Source organism: Mesoplodon densirostris, chromosome 10 (assembly GCF_025265405.1).
Source record: "Mesoplodon densirostris isolate mMesDen1 chromosome 10, mMesDen1 primary haplotype, whole genome shotgun sequence".
NCBI lineage: Eukaryota > Metazoa > Chordata > Mammalia > Artiodactyla > Ziphiidae > Mesoplodon > Mesoplodon densirostris.
Genome location: NC_082670.1, coordinates 97145398 through 97164445, shown reverse-complemented (window position 1 = coordinate 97164445; position 19048 = coordinate 97145398). Strand labels below are relative to the sequence as shown.

Below are 19048 nucleotides of genomic sequence, written 5' to 3'. Positions count from 1 at the left end.
TAAAAGTTTTTGCACAGCAAAGGAAACCATAAACAAGACGAAAAGACAACCCTCCGAATGGGAGAAAATATTTGCAAATGAATCAATGGACAAAGGATTAATCTCCAAAATATATAAACAGCTCATGCAGCTCAGTATTAAAAAAAACAAACAACCCAATCAAAAAATGGGCAGAAGACCTAAACAGACATTTCTCCAAAGCAGACATACAGATGGCCAAGAAGCACGTGAAAAGATGCTCAACATCACTAATTAGCAGAGAAATGCAAATCAAAACTACAATGAGGTATCACCTCACACCAGTTAGAATGGGCATCATCAGAAAATCTACAAACAACAAATGCTGGAGAGGGTGTGGAGAAAAGGGAACCCTCTTGCACTGTTGCTGGGAATGTAAATTGATACAGCCACTATGGAGAACAGTATGGAGGGTCCTTAAAAAACTAAAAATAGAATTACCATATGACCCAGCAATCCCACTACTAGGCACATACCCAGAGAAAACCATAATTCAAAAAGACACATGCACCCCAATGTTCGTTGCAGCACTGTTTACAATAGTCAGCTCATGGAAGCAACCTAGATGCCCATCGACAGAGGAATGGATAAAGAAGATGTGATACATATATACAATGGAATATTACTCAGCCATAAAAAGGAATGAAATTGGGTCATTTGTAGAGACGTGGATGGATCTGGAGACTGTCATATAGAGTGAAGTAAGTCAGAAAGAGACAAACAAGTATCGTATATTAACGCATATATGTGGAACCCAGAAAAATTGTACAGATAAACAAGTTTTCAGGGCAGAAATTGAGATACAGATGTAGAGAACAAACGTATGGACACCAAGGGGGGGAAGTGGCGGTGGGGGTGGTGGTGGGATAAATTGGGAGACTGGGATTGACATATATATGCTAATATGTATAAAATGGATAACTAATAAGAACCTGCTTTATAAAAAAATAAATAAAATTAAAAAAAAAGAAATTTGTGCAGATGTGAACCAGATCACAGGAACAAAGAGAAAAAAGAACTAGCATTTTCCTACTATACACTGAAAGAAATAATTACTTAAATTCAAAAAAACCAGTTTAACTCTGGATTGCCTCAAATAATCTGTTATATCATACATGCGGAATCACTGTTTACATTTTACTAGAAGGCAAAAAATGAAGTGTTAAGTTTCTTAACATAGAAAGAAGTTACTATGTCAGCAACATTTATATCCACCCAAGTAAGGAGGCGATCATTGTGCATTTCATCAGTGGTGTCTCTCTAAGCTTTGTACCATAATTCACTACAAGAGGAGCAGCAGGGAACTCTATGCATGGTTAAGAATGTTTTTATCCTGGGGCTGGTGGTACTCCTGGGAGATGGACTCTGATGGGAAAGAGAGGACTTTCCTTTCTGCCAACTATTTTGAGAGCTGAGGAAGTCAGGTTTATAAGAAGGATACTAACCAAACACAGGACATAACTTATTCCTACATGTGAAAATACCCCAGTTTCAACAATACATAGCAGCATATATATGGCGTCTCTGCTCAGGTGTTCATAGTCTTTCACAGTCTCAGTCATGTCTTTGTGGCAGGCTCCCTTCTCTTTACTGATTCTCCTAATGGGTGGAAACTTCATGAATTTCCATTTCAATAAGATTTAGATGGTGTGTATAGCCATTTTGTTAAAATACAAACAACAACAGCAAAGCAACTACTAGTATTTCCTAAGTGCCAAGCACCATGTTAAGCGGTTCACATGGATAATCTCAGTCATCAAAACAACCCGATGAGGTCAGCACTGCTATTATCCCAACACAGGTTAATTATCTCATCCAAGGTCACAGAGCCAGTAAGTGGGAGAAATGAGATTCAAAGCCAGATCTCTCTGACTCTAAGCCCAGCCTCTTCTTCACTACTGAAGACTTCTGCCTACTCTTCTCTTTTATCTCCATAACTAGCAAATCATCTATAGTTAGGTGTCAGCTCTGTCACTGATCAGCTCTGAAACCTTGCGGTTCCTCCTGGTCCTAGTTCATCACTAAGTTTCCTTTTGTAGCTGAGAAAGCTATACATTAGCAAAGACGTCTAGCTGAAATTTTGTTTTACAAGTATTACTAACTTCTTTTTCCTCTGCCCTGTGAAACAGAACGAACACACAGTCACATACCCACACTATTGCTCTCAGTGGATAATAGGTTGAAATAGCTGGAGTCTATCCAAATACAGATTTACGTCTGACTCTTGAACTTACAGTTTTCTATCTGCATAGACAAGTATGTCTATGATAAAAAGGCTTCCATAAGTGGCAGTACTTTTCCAACTTCTAATGACTCCGAAATATGTAATTAGGTAATTTTTAGTTTTCTCCTTTAAATTAAAATAGAGGCAAATATTCTTTTGGGGATATTTTTATTTGCCTTAGGCTATCTTACTTCACAGAGGGAGCTACAAATGGGCAAGAGGGAAATAATCAATATGCTATAACACATCTGTATCTATTATAGAGAAACAGGAAAAATGAGTAAGATTTCCTGGCACAGTAGAAAGAACCAGGGAGAATGCAGAATCAGGATTCCTGGGTTCACATCCCTCTTCTGCTACTGGTGACCCTGAGAAACTCACTAACCTAAGCTTTATCTTCCTCAGTCAGATCATTGCCAAGATCCCTGACTCGGGGGCGAGATATAAAGTGATAGAAATGCAAATTAAATGTAAATTAAAATCTCATCTTTCACAATTCTTACTTGGTACTTTCAGCCCATCCCATCAACCTGGTGTTGGAATACACTTACATCCTGTGCCATGCCAAGAGCATAAAGGACTTTCTGTCTCTACTAAAAAGCACCCAGGCTAAGGGATGTGGAAAATTTTATTTCTTTAAAACTGACAGGGTTGGCTGGGTGACTGAAGCAAAACACAGGGGTGGTCAAAGCCCTTTATTAATATAATAATCCACATCCATACCCCTGATAACCAAGGCAGCTCTTTTAAAAAATTGCCAATGTCATTGCTTAAACAATGTTAGCTAAAATTAGTATTTGAGTCGTGGGTTTTTAATTTGTTAGCACAGTGTTCCTAGACATGAATTCCAAATCTATAGAGACTTGAAAGAAATTTAATTAAAGGATTGAAGATAACATTAGTTATAATACTATAATAGTTACAATGGCTGTAATTCTCAAAATTGTATTGGATAATTCTGAAATAAGATAGCTTTTCAATCATATGCATTACCAACAGTTCTCTAAGAATTATTAATCATATCATGTTTTCCATGATGAATTAATTTAACAACACAGTGATATCTGTACCTATTAATATGAAGGATGTCACTTCAATAGATTTCATTATTTGAAATGAGGACACACATATTAATCTATATGTTCTCTGGGTTAGTAATTACCTTTTACTACCAGGTTTCCAGTACTGCTAGCAGTTCCAAAATGGTTAGTGGCTATGCAGGTATAACTTCCAGCATCTGATTTAGTCACATTGACGATTCTGAGACTTCCGTCTTCAGAAATGGTAATTCTGAAATCAAAGCAAATAAACCCAAAATGGTAAGTTTATCCCATATGACCAACTGGAAATTATTTCTGTCATTCTGTCATTTTCAAACTATTAAATCATGGCTATATCACTTGACAGCTTCATCTTTAGGATATTCATCTACATATACATAATTAGGATGCATGACTTAGTACTTTTAATACTTTTCTTGCTAATATGGTCTCAACAGTCTGTTGGAATAACTATTAGAAATAGGAGACAGGTTGTAACTATTCTCTCTCCTTGGCAGCTCTAACCACATTATGCAAAGAGAAGGCTTACTGTAGATCACCGTTAGTCTTAAAACTGCTGAAGAATAAGAAAAAAAAATCCCTTGATTGGCCACTTTATGCATTTTCATTGAAAGTGTTTTTTTCTAGATGAGAAGGCTTAAATTAAATGAGTTATTATTAAGCATATTTCTTTCTGAAATATGTCAGGCAATACACTTTTAAAAAGATGTAAAAACTGAACTTAAAAAATTAAAATATTCCACAACATGGTATGATTTTGGCAAAATAGCAAATGTAGATGGCATATCTCAGGGCCCACAGTTAGGGACAAATATCTACTACCAGGTGGGAAGGAAACACTTTCACTGACAGACACAAAACTGGAACAGGAAGGATTCGAGAGAACCCTGTTTTAAACTTGACTACAGCTGAAGGGAGAGATGCAAAGATGAATAAGACATACAGCATGGCTTAGAGGCTAGCTGGAGAAACAAGAAATGTACACAGATGGCCCATTCAAGGTAAATGCTTGTTGAATCTTCACTGTATCTTTCAAATCTACCCACTTCTGTCTATCTCTTCTGCTCCCTCTTTTTTACCCAACCCTTCATGACAGCCTCTTAAATGATCTATTTCTACTCTTGTCCTCAAATGCATTCTTCAGTCAGTGGCCAGGGGATCTTTCAAAATATAGATCAGATTATGTCACACCCCCCCAGGCTTAAAGATCCTTCTTTGGCTCTGAGTTGCACTCAGAAGAGATTCTTTTCTAGAACCTACAAAGCCTAAGGGATCTGGCCTTTGCCCTTCTCTCGCCTACTTTATTTCATCCTAATCTTTCTACCCTTTGGTGAACTCTAGTCACACTGGCTTCTGCAAGTTCCTAAAGTATCTGAACCCCTTTCCCACCTCAGGACCTTTCTGTCTGCTGTTCTGTCTGCCTTGATATCAGGGCATAGCTGTCACCTTCACACCCTCTCAGGACCTCAACTTGGAGATAGCTGTTCCTTATAGACTTTTCCTGACTCACATTTCTAAAGTGAATTTCCCTTTTCCTGTTATTCTCTTTTCCTGCAGCCACTTTATTTCCTCCCGTTCAACACAATCCAGAAGTTCTGTTTACTAGTTAACTGTCCCATCACATGGAATATCAGCTTCTCTGAGGGCAGGGACTGTGTTTGTTTGAGGACTCAATCTCCTGGATCTAGTACACAGAACCGACATGTAGTAGATGCCCTGTAAGCATCTGTTAAGTGATGGAGTGAATAAGTAAATAAATATCATAAAGAAAAATCAATATTATGTTATAGGAATTCAGAGTCACTGAACCACTTGGCGCTAGTTCCAACCTTAACAGAGTCCTTTACAAAAGGACTAGGATGGGCACAGCTTTACTTAATAGAATTTTGGCTAAACATTTTAAAATCAAGGGAAGATTTAGATGCACTGGATCGCAAATGCTGCATATACTTTTCTCAAAGGCTCTTAGGGATAGAGAAGTGACAGCCTTCCTGACGACCCATTCCAGGTTCTATGATTCAGGCTGATGAGACAGTATGAAGGTGTGAGAACTCTACAAAGGATGCTGGCATCAGAAGGATGGGTGTTCAAATTCCAGTTCTATCAGCTCTAGCTGTGTGACTGGACGGAGGCAACTTGCTTAACTTTTTCAGCTTTAGCTTCCTCATCTATAGAATAGAGCCGTAGTACCAATCTTCTAGGATGACAGTAAAAACTTATGTAAGAGGGTCAGTGAGATTTCTGGTAGTTATTAGGTAGTAGTTCTCTTTTATCTTCAAAACTGTCCTCTTATTTAATCATTGGCATATATGGGGAAAATGGGACACCATTCTCTTAATATAGTTATTAAATCAGCCTGCTTCATGCACTCCACCTATCTATCACATGTGACAACCTGAACGCATATACGAATTAACTGGGTCATCCCAAATCAATGTACAGGATACAGACAGGGAGGCCCTTTGTTCATTTACACCATAGATATACACATAACACTTGCTCAATAAAGAACATATGATACCCCATGAGCCAAAGAGCAGAATGTACTTACAAAAATAGAGTGGTGATTAAATCCTAATTACCTCAATAATCACAAAAATAGCTTTAAAGGAATTAATCATATTCCCATTTACAAAATAATTTGCTGGAAACTGTGAAATGTTGGCATACGAGAACTCAATAAGGAAGGTGACATTTGTGTTTTCGACATGGAGTCTTCTTCCATGAAGTAACATAGGCCTACGGTGTATTAAACACTCTGAGGGGTGAGCTGACTCTTTCAAAGCACCAAATTTATACCATTTAAAATTCCCCAAACCTAAAAAGCCTGTATCACACTGCATACTGTATAATGCCAAAGGATATGAATAAGGAAACAAGCACAGGATTTGTCATCAGATGACCTGGGTCCTAGCCTTGACCCCGATACTTGCTAAGTGTATGACCTGGCCAAATGACTTATGCTCCAAGACAAGGTTTCTCAACCTTGGCACTACTGACATTTTGGACCAGAGAAGTCTTTGTCCTGGGGAAGATGTTTAACAGCATCTTTATCCTCTACCCACTGTACTCCAGTAGCTCTGCCCCTCCTCCCAAGTCGTGACAAACAAAAATATCTCCCAAATGTTCCCTGGGGGCAAAATCACCCCAAGTTGAGAGCCACTGATCTACATCAGTCTTTATTTTTTAATTACACAGGATACTATGAGGATTATCTTATACAATAGATAATATATGTGAAAGTTTCTATTAACTGTAAAGTGCTGTACAAATGTTTTTCCCAGTGTCATTTCCATCCGTGCATCCCTAATTTTGGTATTTCCATTGCACAAAAGGCACCCAACATATTGTGGCTACTCAGCTATGGGACCCAGCTAGCTCTTCACAACCTCTCACAAGGCTCTTCTTTCCCTTTATGGAAATCCACTGTTTCCTCAAAACCTCCCTGTCCAATTTCCTATGGGTCTCATGAAATGAGAAAGGAAATTTATAAACTACTGTACTACCCAATCTTCAAGATTTCAGTGCCTCACAGGGGTTTAGTGTTTTAATCTTCCCATTGTTTTTCACAAAGAGTTGAACAAAGAGCTAAGCCTCCAGTGCTAGAGTTCCAGACAAGGGAGAAGATCAGTGAAGGAGAAAATTTGTAGAAGAATTTGTAATTTTTAGTAGCTGTCATTAAGTCATATCATACTTCTATGACTGTTTACTCTTCCTAGGGATAATCCAATTGTGGGTGCAATATGAAGTTGGGAGAACTGCTCTTTTGGGAAATTCAACCACTTCCTTACCTGAGCAATGCAGTGTAGTGAATAAGAACATATGATCTGGAACTCAATTGTCTAGACTCAAATCAGGCATGTACCAGTTATGAGCTATGTGACTTTGTGTAAGTTAATGTCTCTGTATCTAAATTTTTTAATTTGAGATAATGTAATAATAAAAGTAACTATATCCATAGGGTTGTTGTAGAGATGTGCAGTGCTCAGAACAGTGCATGGCACATAAAATGCACCATGTAAGTGCACTAGCCAAATGCTCTATTAACTAAAGCTCTGTTCCCTCCTAGATCCATTGTTTCAAGCATTAATAAAAGCCTCTGTTAAGACTAAGACTACTCTGCAGTAGTTCTTTCCTTCTGAAGTCTGGCAACACATGATTATGCTTAAGTAACACACGGGTGACCACAAGTTGTCATGGAAAGGGATGAAAAACCGGGCTCATGCACTTGTAGATATCTACTATCTACCTCCTGTATACCAGGCCTCTATAAATCAGGAGGACCTTAGATGGTTATATAACTAGAAGTGATTCCACTGTGTTATATACCATAACGCACACATTTCTATAAATGTATAGAAAAGGGGGCATTACTTTTTCCAGTGGAGAAGCTGTTTCCCATACTATCTAGAGTATAAAGATGGGCAAGGACGCAGGAGGCCTGGCCAATCAGGAGACCCTATTCTCCTCTCTGCAGTGATTGGTTTAGAAATAGGCAATTCACCAAAATCAGGAGCTATTTGAGGAAACCGCCTTTCTGCTGAATTGTTAAGTCCGGAGATGGGCGTCTAGAACCGTTGGCAGTCATTTTGCCTGCCAAAGAAATCAGGTCTTCAAGAAGCCAAGCAAAGATAAATAGAGCCCAAGAGACACAGAGAAAAAGAGAGGTAGAGACCTTATGACATCTTTGAACCCCTGTTTCCATCCATGCCTGAAGGCTGCAGTTTCCTTTGGATGCTCCGGTCATACGAGTCACTAATTTAAGATATTAGAAATTGGGTCCTAAGCCCTTATAACCGGATGAATCCAATCTCTTAAAGTAATTACCGAACTTGTTCAGGAGATAGTGGCAGTGAACGTGGAGAGGAGGGAATGGATTCTGCAGATGATTCTGTGATGCCACCTCCATAGAACTTGTTGCTAGAAGACTGATTAACTCCACTATGGAGGAATAACCATGGGGTGCTGAGTATGAAAAAATTGACATCAGCTTCTTCAAACCCAGCTGTAACATATACCATTTATTTCTGCAAATAAAAGCTAACTATACAATGACCTATTGCTTTGAATCTGCTTTTTGGGAATTTGATGAGGGATGAATTAGCTACAGAGCTAACATTTGGCCTTGGGGGTTAATTCGGTTGAACTCAAGGAACTTCTGAACTGCACCTCAATACTAATATGTAGATACTTGCTTCCCTTCAATTTGGATCCTATACCAACTTAGAAAAAGTATTTTTCACCTAATACTACTGCATCCATTTTTGTTCTATGAATAAAGTGCCTAAATCTAGTTGAAGGACAGTTTCATTTTCATGTCTGTTTCTTCATGAGGTTTCAAAGTTTCTACTTCATTTTTGTTTCCCTATCTCAGACTACTGACTGACCTGTAGCTATTAGCTTAATATGAACTCTGACTCCTCCTAATACTCACGCATAGTGATGGAGTTAGATAAAAAGAATTGAAAATGTAAATCTGTTTCTGGCTTAGAACAGAAAGGTTAACCTTGACCTACCTGCAGGCTCTTTTTAAAACATTGATAAGTATCAGAGAAAAGTCAAAGATGATAAATCAGCAAGCAGTAAAAATAAAGGTATGACATAGGACTTAACTTTCTCTACATGAGAAGAGGTCATCTAATTCACAATATAATAAATTACCAATCACACAGAGAGGCAGTTGTTCCTCCACTGTCATTTGGAGACTTCAGATCCGTAGTGGCTGGGTGCATATTTGGAATTATGAGACAAATTGAATCTCTCTTTCTCAGTATGAGGCTCTGGGTTACAGCCACTGAAGAGCTGACCTTGTCAGTCCTATAAATCTAAACCTGCCTGGGGACATTGGACCTTTAAACATGCTGATCTTTTCTTTTTGGGGGCTTTAGTAACAGAGGACAAAAACTGCCAACTCCACAATACCCTATCACCCTACAGAGGAGAGTTATTCTAAAATGGCGACCTATGATTTTCTGGGTAATTCTCCATGGAAGCTCAGCTGCTGATGACAGAGGCAGCATGTCCTCACCTGCCTCTGAGTCATAAGGAAACATTTCCCTTATAAGTAAATCCCTTTAAAGTGCAGCTTAGAAAATCACTTCTCCTGTTCTGCCAAGGGAGGAATTACGGATTAATAGTTTCCTTTCAACAAACAATGGAAGTATCAAACTGTTAAGTTAAATTTAATATTATCTTTAATATTGTTAGATCATGACTCACTTAAAATTTTACGTAAAAAAAAAAAAAAAACCTCAAAGGGTCACAACAGGTTGCCCCTTCGTTTTATACATGATGAGTTCCAGAAAACATGTTTGGAAGTTGAAAGCCTGACTGTCAAAGAATCGGTTTACACGTTACACTGGGAGTGAACACTGGGGGAAGGTTGTGGGGAAGGAATAGTTAGGGAATTTGGGATTGACATGTACACACTGCTGTATTTAAAATGGATAACCAACAAGGACCTACTGTATAACACAGGGAACTCTGCTCGATGTTATGTGGCAGCCTGGATGGGAGGGGAGTCCGGGGGAGAATGGATACTTGTATATGTACGGCTGAGTCGCTTTGCTGTGCACCTGAAACTATTACAATATTGTTCATCAGCTGAACTCCAATATAAAATAAAAAGTTGAAAAAAATTAAACAAACGAAAAAACTTCAAACATCGTCAACAGAAGCACTGCTACGTCTCAGCTCAAGCAAACTGACAGGATGGTGGGGTGCTGTCACAGGACCCCTGGTCCCAGGAACCACAGGTGATACCCTAGAATGAGGAACTGCCTAGCCATACATGCGTTTGCTTCATTCTGCAACAAAATTTTCTTTTAAACCAAATAATGGGGAGAGTTCATGTAAAAACTCATTCCTGGCTAATTATGGCAAATGGAAAGATGGGGTAGTCCTGCAACACTTCCCCTCGGGCACCAGTGGGCTAGAGGAAAGGAGGGGAAACTCCTTTAAGCAGCTGGTGGGCTTTCTAGCTCCCACCATCCCTGGCTTGAACAGCTCATTAATGTCTCTACCTCACTCCTGTGGCCTTTTGAAATTACTTTAAACCTTCATGATATGCTGAGCTAATGGGATAGGGCTTGGGGGCAGCCTTTAGGTTTAAGGGCACACTTGCTTCCCTCTTGGACTCTCCCCACCCCAGACATCCCATACAGAACAGAGCAGTGGCGTTCGAGGAGAAATTGGGCTTTGTATTTGTTTCCTAGAACTGCCATACCAAAGTATCACGAACCGGGTGGCTTAAACCAAGAGGAATTTCTTGTCCCACAGTTCTGGAGAGCAGGAGTTTGAAATGAAGGCACTGGCAGAGCTGGTTCCTTTTGGAGGCTCTGAAGGAGAGTCCTTCTTGCCTCTCTTAGCTTCTGGTGACAGTCAACCATCCTTGGTGCTCCTTGGCTTACAGATGCATCACTCCAATCTCTGACTCCATCCTCACAGGTAGTTCTTACTGTGTGTCTCCTCACATCGTCTTCCCTCTGTGCATGTGTCTGGACCCAAATTTCCCTCTTCTTACAAGGACCCCAGTCATTGGTTTAGGGACCATCCTAATCTTGTATGACTTCATTTGAACTTCAGGTAGATATGAAACTTAAGGGACATTCTTCAACTGATTATAAGTGTTAAGAACGGAAACTCACCAGAATTATTGGTCTAGGTTGAGCAAGCAGCTTCAGGGCCTACTTTGCAGCCATCAGAGGATGAGGAGAAGGGGTGATGTCGGGGGTAGAACCATCACACGTGGTCTCCCCAGTGCATCCACTTCCCTTCTCCATAGGCCTGGTGCTTTTCCCCAAGAGTAGCTAACAGAGACTTGAAATTATTGCTCTTTAGATGGTAATAAACTAATAATCACATGTGGTGGACATATATATACTACCAAATGTCAAATAGCTAGCTAGTGGGAGGAAGCCACATAGAACAGGGAGATCAGCTCGGTGCTTTGTGACCACCTAGAGGTGTGGGATAGGGAGCATGGGAAGGAGATGCAAGAGGGAAGGGATATGGGGATATATGTATACATATAGCTGACTCACTTTGTTATACAGCAGAAACTAACACACCATTGTAAAGCAATTATACTCCAATAGAGATGTTAAAAAAAATAATCACATGCAGAGTCTGAAGGACAGTTTGATGTGGTAATGGATAATATGTAGAAGGGTAAAAGTCCAAGAGGAAAACAAAGATTAAGGCCTACCTCCAATTTCAATTTTTTCTTTAATTAACCCAGTTTATTTGTTGGAATCAAGTAGTACTTCCATTCTCTCTCTTCTTTGTTGTCTAGATGATTAATTAGTATTTATTTTGATGTTAAAATTATGGTCAAAATTAGGTAGAGGAGATCTCTACCAAACGGTGACCTACGCTTTTCTAAGTAGTTCTGCATAGAAGCCAAATTGCTGGAGAGCAGCCGTATCTTTACTTGTCCTTGAGGCAATAGCAATACAAAATAGTTTTAGAATACAACACCCATGAAGTAGTCAAAACTTTGAAGGAGTGGAGAGGTGGTAAGGAAGAGGCAAAGATTTGTCTTTTCGACCTATCAACTAGAGAATCAGCCTGTGACCAACAGACTTGAAGACATATGGACTCAGAGCTATCCCTGGCTTTGTGCCAGTTGAGAAATAGGAAAAGCCTGGCAGGTTAACTGGCATTGGTATGCTGTAGACATCAGCAAAACACACTGAAACACTGCTCTGAAGAAAAAAAAAAAATAGGGCTTGTTTGGGTTTGAATTTGGCTATCTATTTTCTAAAATTCAAAAGATATTTTAATTTTTGTGATGGTTAATTTTATGGGTCAGCTTGACTGGGCTAAGGGATGCTCAGATAGCTAGTAAAACATTATTTCTGAGTGTGTCTGGGAGGGTGTCTCTGGAAGAGATTAGCATTTGAGTTGGTGGAGAGAGTATAGATTGCCATTGCCAATACGGATGGTCATCGTCCAATCTTTAGAAGGCCTGATAGAATAAAAAAGCTGAGGAAAGGAGAATTCATTCTCTCTTTGAACTGGGACACCCATCTTCTCCTGACCTTGGATGTCCGTGCTCCTGATTCTTGGACCTTTAGGCTTGGACTGGGACGTATGCCTACTCTCAGGCTTTGGAACTCTGAATGACACCACCAGCTTTCCTGCTTCTCCAGCTTGCAAACGGCAGACCGTGTGACCTCCTGCCTCCATAAATGTGTGAGCCCACTTCTATAATAAACCTTCTCCTATATATCCTGTTGGTTCAGCTTTTCTGGAGAATGCTGGCTACTACAACTTTTAACTGGAATTTGCTTGAGTTTATATACTTAATTTCAAAAGATACATGGAAATGCTCAGCCTGACTGGGGAGAATGAATTATCCTGGTTTATGAAAGAAAGACTTTCGTAGTAATGCGCAATTTATAAAGAGTCAACTGAGAGCTCTAGGAGATGGCTTTCCTCCCCATCTTAAGAATAAAGGATGCTTTGGATGACCAATTTAAGTGAAGGTCAGTGGGAAGAAACTTATTCTAAGGGTGGTATCAGGCCAGCCTGTCATTGATATTTCTGTGTAATGTCCAAGGCAGCAATAGACATCGCTATTGAACAGACACCCTGGTGATAAAGTTCCCTTAGAGATAATTTGCTTTCTGTCATCAGATTCGAATTTAATAAACCAGTGAGCAACCTGTGTGCTTCTGCCTGCAGAACAACTGGCAGTTCAGAGCTACTGCCCTTGCCTGCAGCACTGCTGGAAAAAGAAAATAAACTCATGTTTGTTTAACCTGGTTTGATCCGGCTCTAACTTCCTCTGAACAACAATTTTAAAAGATTCATAAAATAACCTGGAAGGATCTATCTGCCCAGGGCAAGATGAGTATTTAATATTGTAAAGTTCATTTTAATTATTCTTTATGACATGGTGTGTGGATGAATGTAGGAAATACATTTCTTGGGCAGGTAAAACTTTGTAATTTTCTGTATTACAAATAACACTAAAAATACCATGTTTGGGGGAGAAGAAATAAAATACAGGACATGGTTTTGTCTAAAATTTGTTTCTTAAATTGTTACCTTTCATTCAGGTAGTACTTCTCTGTGTCTCTATTAATATAAGACTTAGAATTCCTTTTTTCCAGTTTCTTATGACCTGAGATAATTTCAAATAAATTTACAAGGCATTGGGAAGATAAATGAGGTGGGGACGGGAAGGTAATATAATATTCTATTTTCTGTACCTCTATGTATTTTTATTAAAGCAAGAAAATGAGAAAAAACCTTATTATTAAACTACAGGCACTCAGGAAGTTTTACGTAACAACCTCTTGGGACACTAGAATAGTTTAATAACCAAGTGCAGCTGTCCTTAGAAATCATTAGAAATAAAGAAGACATACACAGAAATGGACCAAAGGACCCAGAGGAATAGCTGTAAATATACTCAGTTGAGTGTTGGGCAGGGCAAGGTGTGAAAAAGCTTATTAAGCACCTACAGTGTACTACTGGGTGCTGTTGAGTGCTTGCACTTATCACATTTAATCTGCACAATCCTGAGAAGCGTTATTATTCCAATTTTTCTGTTGAGAAAAATGAAATCCTGAGAAGTGAATGAAAATGTCCAACTTTAGTTAATAAGGGATGGAGTATAGTTTCTAACTCAGATCTCACTACAAAGCCTGCACTCTTTCTACCAAGCCATCCTGCAGGGCTGGAGGGCCCAGGAAAGAAACGAAACAAGAAGCAGAAGAACGTTATAACCACGTGTGAGAGGTTTTCCTTAAATTTGCCATTAGATCTTTGATTATAATTAAATACATTTTTTGGCTTTTTCATTTTACTTGTTGAAATTGCTTTTTCTAATATTGAGAAATGTGTGTTCACACTATTGTCTCAAAGCAGAAGCAAAAGAAAAGAATGTATAAAAACGCAGCAAAGTTGTAATCGCAGAAGGTTCCTTTACTGGGAAGTGACTAAAATGCCTGGAAGACAATGTTAATTATTAATTAGAAAGGGAGGGTCACTATATAGATTACGTAATTTAGTAAGGAGAAGAGGCTTCTACAGCACAAATAGCTATACTGGCTATGCTGGAGAAAAAAATGTTTTAATTTGATTATGTACCCAACTTTCAACCCTTTGGGAATTGCAGGATCATGGTTTATGTGCTTCAACCCCTCAACCCAGGACTTTATAACACTGTTAAGAGAGAAAATCAAAGTGGAGTCTCCTAATTCCTGCAATATCACGATAGAACCCCACTATCAGGGCCCAGCAACAATTCCGTAAGTACCCCCTGCCCTGCACACGAGCGGCACCTATCAGTTTTTGCCTTCTACAAAAGAACATAAACTCCTAACTGTATCACCATAATGGTCATACAATCTAAACTTTCCCAAACTCCCCAGCATGTTCCCAGTTTCTGTCATATTCATGTACTACCAGATAGCTTGAATCCTTGCTCCAATATTTATTAGACACGTGACTTGGGAAAGTCTCTTACCCTCTCCAGGCTCCAGTTTGCCATCTCTAAAATAAAAATAACAGCACCTCCATTTCACAGGGTTTGTGAGAAGGTTAAATGTAAAAATACCCATGAAACGTATATAACTGTGGTGGTGCATAGTAAATACCTAATAAATGTTAGCTGCAATGATCATTTTTACTATTATTATTTTCTGCATCATTATCATAATTAATAGTCACAATATTTTCTTTAAATGGCTCAAAGTTAAAATTAATTAACCAGGATTTCAAAAGTGTTCAGACACAGTAGGACCAGACTGACTTTCTCCCTGGTGGACTCAGGAAAGACAGAGAACTACGTGGTTCACTGGCATTCAGTGTCTGTATACTGTGTACCATCCTTGGAGAGGCACAAAGTCTTACACTTTGTGAAACACACACCTATTTCAACCATGTTCCCAGGATCAAGTTCCTTTCACAATATTATGACCAAGTGGGCCATCAACCTGTGTTGGGCAGGTCCCATTACTGCAAATTCATGACACTGCAAGGTTGTCCAATCTACTCACATGGCATTTGTCATATACTGCCTCAATATCCCATCACCCCACCTACCCAAACAATTTCCAGAAATCAGGGCCCAGGTCTTACACTTCTTTCTGTCCCCTTACTATTTCATATACCCCATTATGTACAAAGAGGTACACAGTAGATATATTGATAATTGGATGAAAATTCAGTCTTGAGAACTGTAGAGACACTAGTGACACCTCCTTGGATAAAAACCTTGATTTCTAACCTTTTTTGGTGGGTGGAAGTCAGAGATCTCTTTAAGAATAGGAAGCAAATTATAATATTCTCCCCCCCGCCAAATGCAACTATGTACATTGTTTTTGAAAGTTCATAAGCCTCCTAAAGCTCCCCCTGACCCATGTCACAAAGCTAAAGAGAAATCATTGCCCTGGAGTAAATAGAGATGCCATAAAAATTTTAGTCATGAAAGTGTGTAAACTGTATTACTGTTTTCTATAAAGCTCAGTAAAAAGACTCTACATGCTGAAGTTAATGTCGGATATTCTCTTTTCCAGGGGAGTCATTTGTATGTGCCCTGTACCTGCAAGTCTATTTTGCATTGGAGAAACTTCCACGATCAACCTGAGTCCTTGCCCCAATCTTCTTTTCTCTCAACAAATACTCAACCAAGTGTCATGTGGAAAATGTACACAGGAACCTGGTGGTTATACTGTTTTTTCCTCCCTGGCTGGAAAAGAAAGCAATTTCTTTTCAAGGAAGTCTTCACTCTTTTCGGACGAACCACCGAAAAAGAACTGTGAAGTCACATAGGTAATGGGTTCCAATAAATAATTCTCATGATGACAGAACATTTAAGGAATTGATATATGGGTCCGCTTCTACTTAATAGCCAAAGTCTGCAAGGACCTTTTCCTAACTCCAAGGGGAAGCTGATGACAGAAGAGGGGAAGAGCTTAAGAAAGAAGCAGGAAGCTCTTATAATTAAAGGTGTCTTGGGGACGGACAGAAGATACTAATTTAGATATGCCAGTGATAAGGGGAGTTCGATAAGGATATTGCTGGGGCGGGTTTTGAAGAGAACAGATGATCGTGAATCTGACTTACTTAAAGTGAAGGACAGGATAATATCTGAACATATTTGTACTGTATATACATACAAAAGAGTTTTCTGGCAAATCCTCCTCTAATAATCAGCACACCACATTTCTTGGAAAATCTGGTAAATGAGGCTTTTGCATAAATGTTAAACTTGAATGATGAAAGGAATATAGTAGCCCTGAAAATACTGATAATCTCAAGCAACAAACCAAATGTGCTACCATTCTTTTTCAAAGAATTCACAGTATTGAATTATTCAAATTGGATATCTCTAATCATTAAAAAATCAGACTGGCTGATATGAGCCCCAACACTTTTGAAATCCTGCTTAATACCTCTTTTGCCAAAGAAAAAGCAGGCTGTCAGCTCAGCATCCTGGCAGATAAGCACACCCAGCTAGAATGTGATATCTTAGATATGTTTTTTATCATAGTTATTTTTATGTTTAGCATCTATGCTTTTTTGCTTTAGTTTGCTTATGTGTCCAACATCTCAGTGATGCAGAATTGTTAGACATGTTTGCCTTGGGGAGATGATAAGATTCAGATAAAGAACTTACTAGAAGCTTTTCCTTGATTGTGTGCCTGGGAGTGAATAAATCAGTGGGTGTGTGTGTGTGTGTGTACATCTATGAGTTCAGTCCAAAAATGAGGAGCAGAATGATGATTAATATTTATGAGTTAGAGTGATATGAGAAAACTGATGTGAATAGTAAATTCATTTTTAAAAATGAAGTAACCTGAGTAACAAGTGATTTAGGATATTCGCTTTGTAGCGGTCAAATAGCAGAGGGAAACAAAGTTGAAAAGAGTATAAAACATCAGGAGGTCTGTATAATTAATCAGCAATCCTACAAAGTATGCCATAAATTAGAGCTACAATTATACTACTGTGCTTGGAAATTTTAAGAAACTGGACTTTTTATATAAGCACTCAGACTTAATTTTAAAAATCGAGCTCTAGCATAATGTAAAGTGCACTTTAGGAAATGTGGCTAAAAGAGTTGATGCTTCCATCGCTGCTATTTACAACCTAATTTGCAAGTTTTTACAGCACCTTAATAGTTATATTGCAGTTAAGAAAGAAATAGGGTTGCCATTTTTGAAGATCCTGTCAAGAAATAAAACTTTAAAAGGCACTGGAAAATAAAGCTTCTCTGGATGCTAAAATTTACTACGAACAATTTTCCTTTTTTGAAATTAAGTATAAAATTTACTTTTAAAATATAAGTTGTATCTTTGCAACTTTCAACTTCATTTCTTTCTACAGACAATATACTCCAAGGTATTCATTGTACTAAATTATTTATTCCAAACATTCCGGAATTTTGCATTGTTTTTACGTTACGGGTAAAGATTTGTATAGTTTGAAAGAAAAATGTTTGCTGAGTATAAATTACAACACGCGTGGGGTTCCTTGCCGGCTTATGTTATACCACTGAAATGATTCCTGGTCATTCACTAGGGTCACTTTTCTGAGAAAAGGGCATTAAGAGAGGCCCTACACAGGGGAAGAGTCTGGTTGCAACCTGTTTTTGACTTTCTACACACATCCAGCCATTCTCTATCATTTGCCCATGTAGCCTCTCAGAATAAGCCCCAAATTATCAGCTTTTAAGTATACTAGTCATCTTCCTAATTTTGGTAGCCTTCTCAAGCAATAAAATAAGTAAACACAGAGTCCTTCATTCTTAGTCTGCTCTATGTTTTAGCCTAAATATAATCAGGCCACAGATATTTCCTGAGCAACTGCTACATAAAAGGCACTGTGATAACCACTACAGGGGATTCAAAAGGAAAGAAGCAGCATTTCTCTGATCAACAAGTTCTCCTGTGGAGTGGACATCTACTGTATTGCCTACCTAGAATCCATTCCTGTTTGTCTAGTAATATCAATAACCCCCATTTTCCTTTGGGGATCCATGTCTCCCTATTCTCAGACCACAGGGTTTGGTGGTGATAACACCATCCTCTCAGTACCAGGTTGTTCATGTGACTCAGGCATGGCCAATGAGAGTATCCCATGCTCTTGGTTAAGGTGATTGGTTCAGGGGTAGGCATGTGACTTACTCTAGGCCAATCAGGAGAAACGAGTGTTATCCTAAGACACTTACTAAAACAAATGGAAAAGAGGTAAGCATTTCCTACTGGGGTTACTAAAATGGAAGATGATCTGTCAAGGGTCACCTCTAATTCATATCGGGGAATAGCTTGCCTGAGAAAGAAACCAAGAGAAATCAAGTCTTGAAGATATTCCTCCAGCACAGAGACGAAACTCTGGAGTTTTCAGGTACGTGAACCAGTAAACTCTCTTTGAAGGGTGATGAAAATATTCCAAAACAGGATGACGGTGATACTTGCAAAACAGCAAATTTACTAAACCTCGTTGAATTTTACACTTAAGATGGGTGAATTTTATGGTATGTAAATTACACCTCCATAAAGTTGTTTAAAAATCCATTGTGTGCCAGTCTGAGTTGGGTTTCTGTTATCTGCAATCCAAGGAGTTGCGACAAACACACAGTCTTACTGGTGAGAGTGTGGACAGAAAGGAAATATTTGTATGGCAAGAGATGATGCATCAAATGGTGAAACACCAGAAGGGGTCATTATGGGTGCTTAGGCTGATTATAACTGTCCACTTCCTTATCTACCTCCTCACCAGACTCTGA

At 38.8% G+C, this 19048-nt stretch overlaps 1 protein-coding gene across 7 annotated transcripts in view; it reads right to left on the bottom strand.

Annotated features, from left to right (window-relative positions):
• The window catches only part of CNTN4 (contactin 4), a 566629-nt gene that overhangs the window by 78004 nt on the left and 469577 nt on the right, over nt 1-19048 (bottom strand). For all 7 annotated transcript variants that reach the window (XM_060110875.1, XM_060110877.1, XM_060110876.1 and 4 more), the window contains one exon: nt 3405-3532. In XM_060110875.1, coding sequence (XP_059966858.1) covers nt 3405-3532 — 128 coding nt within the window. The remainder of the gene's footprint in view (nt 1-3404; nt 3533-19048) is intronic.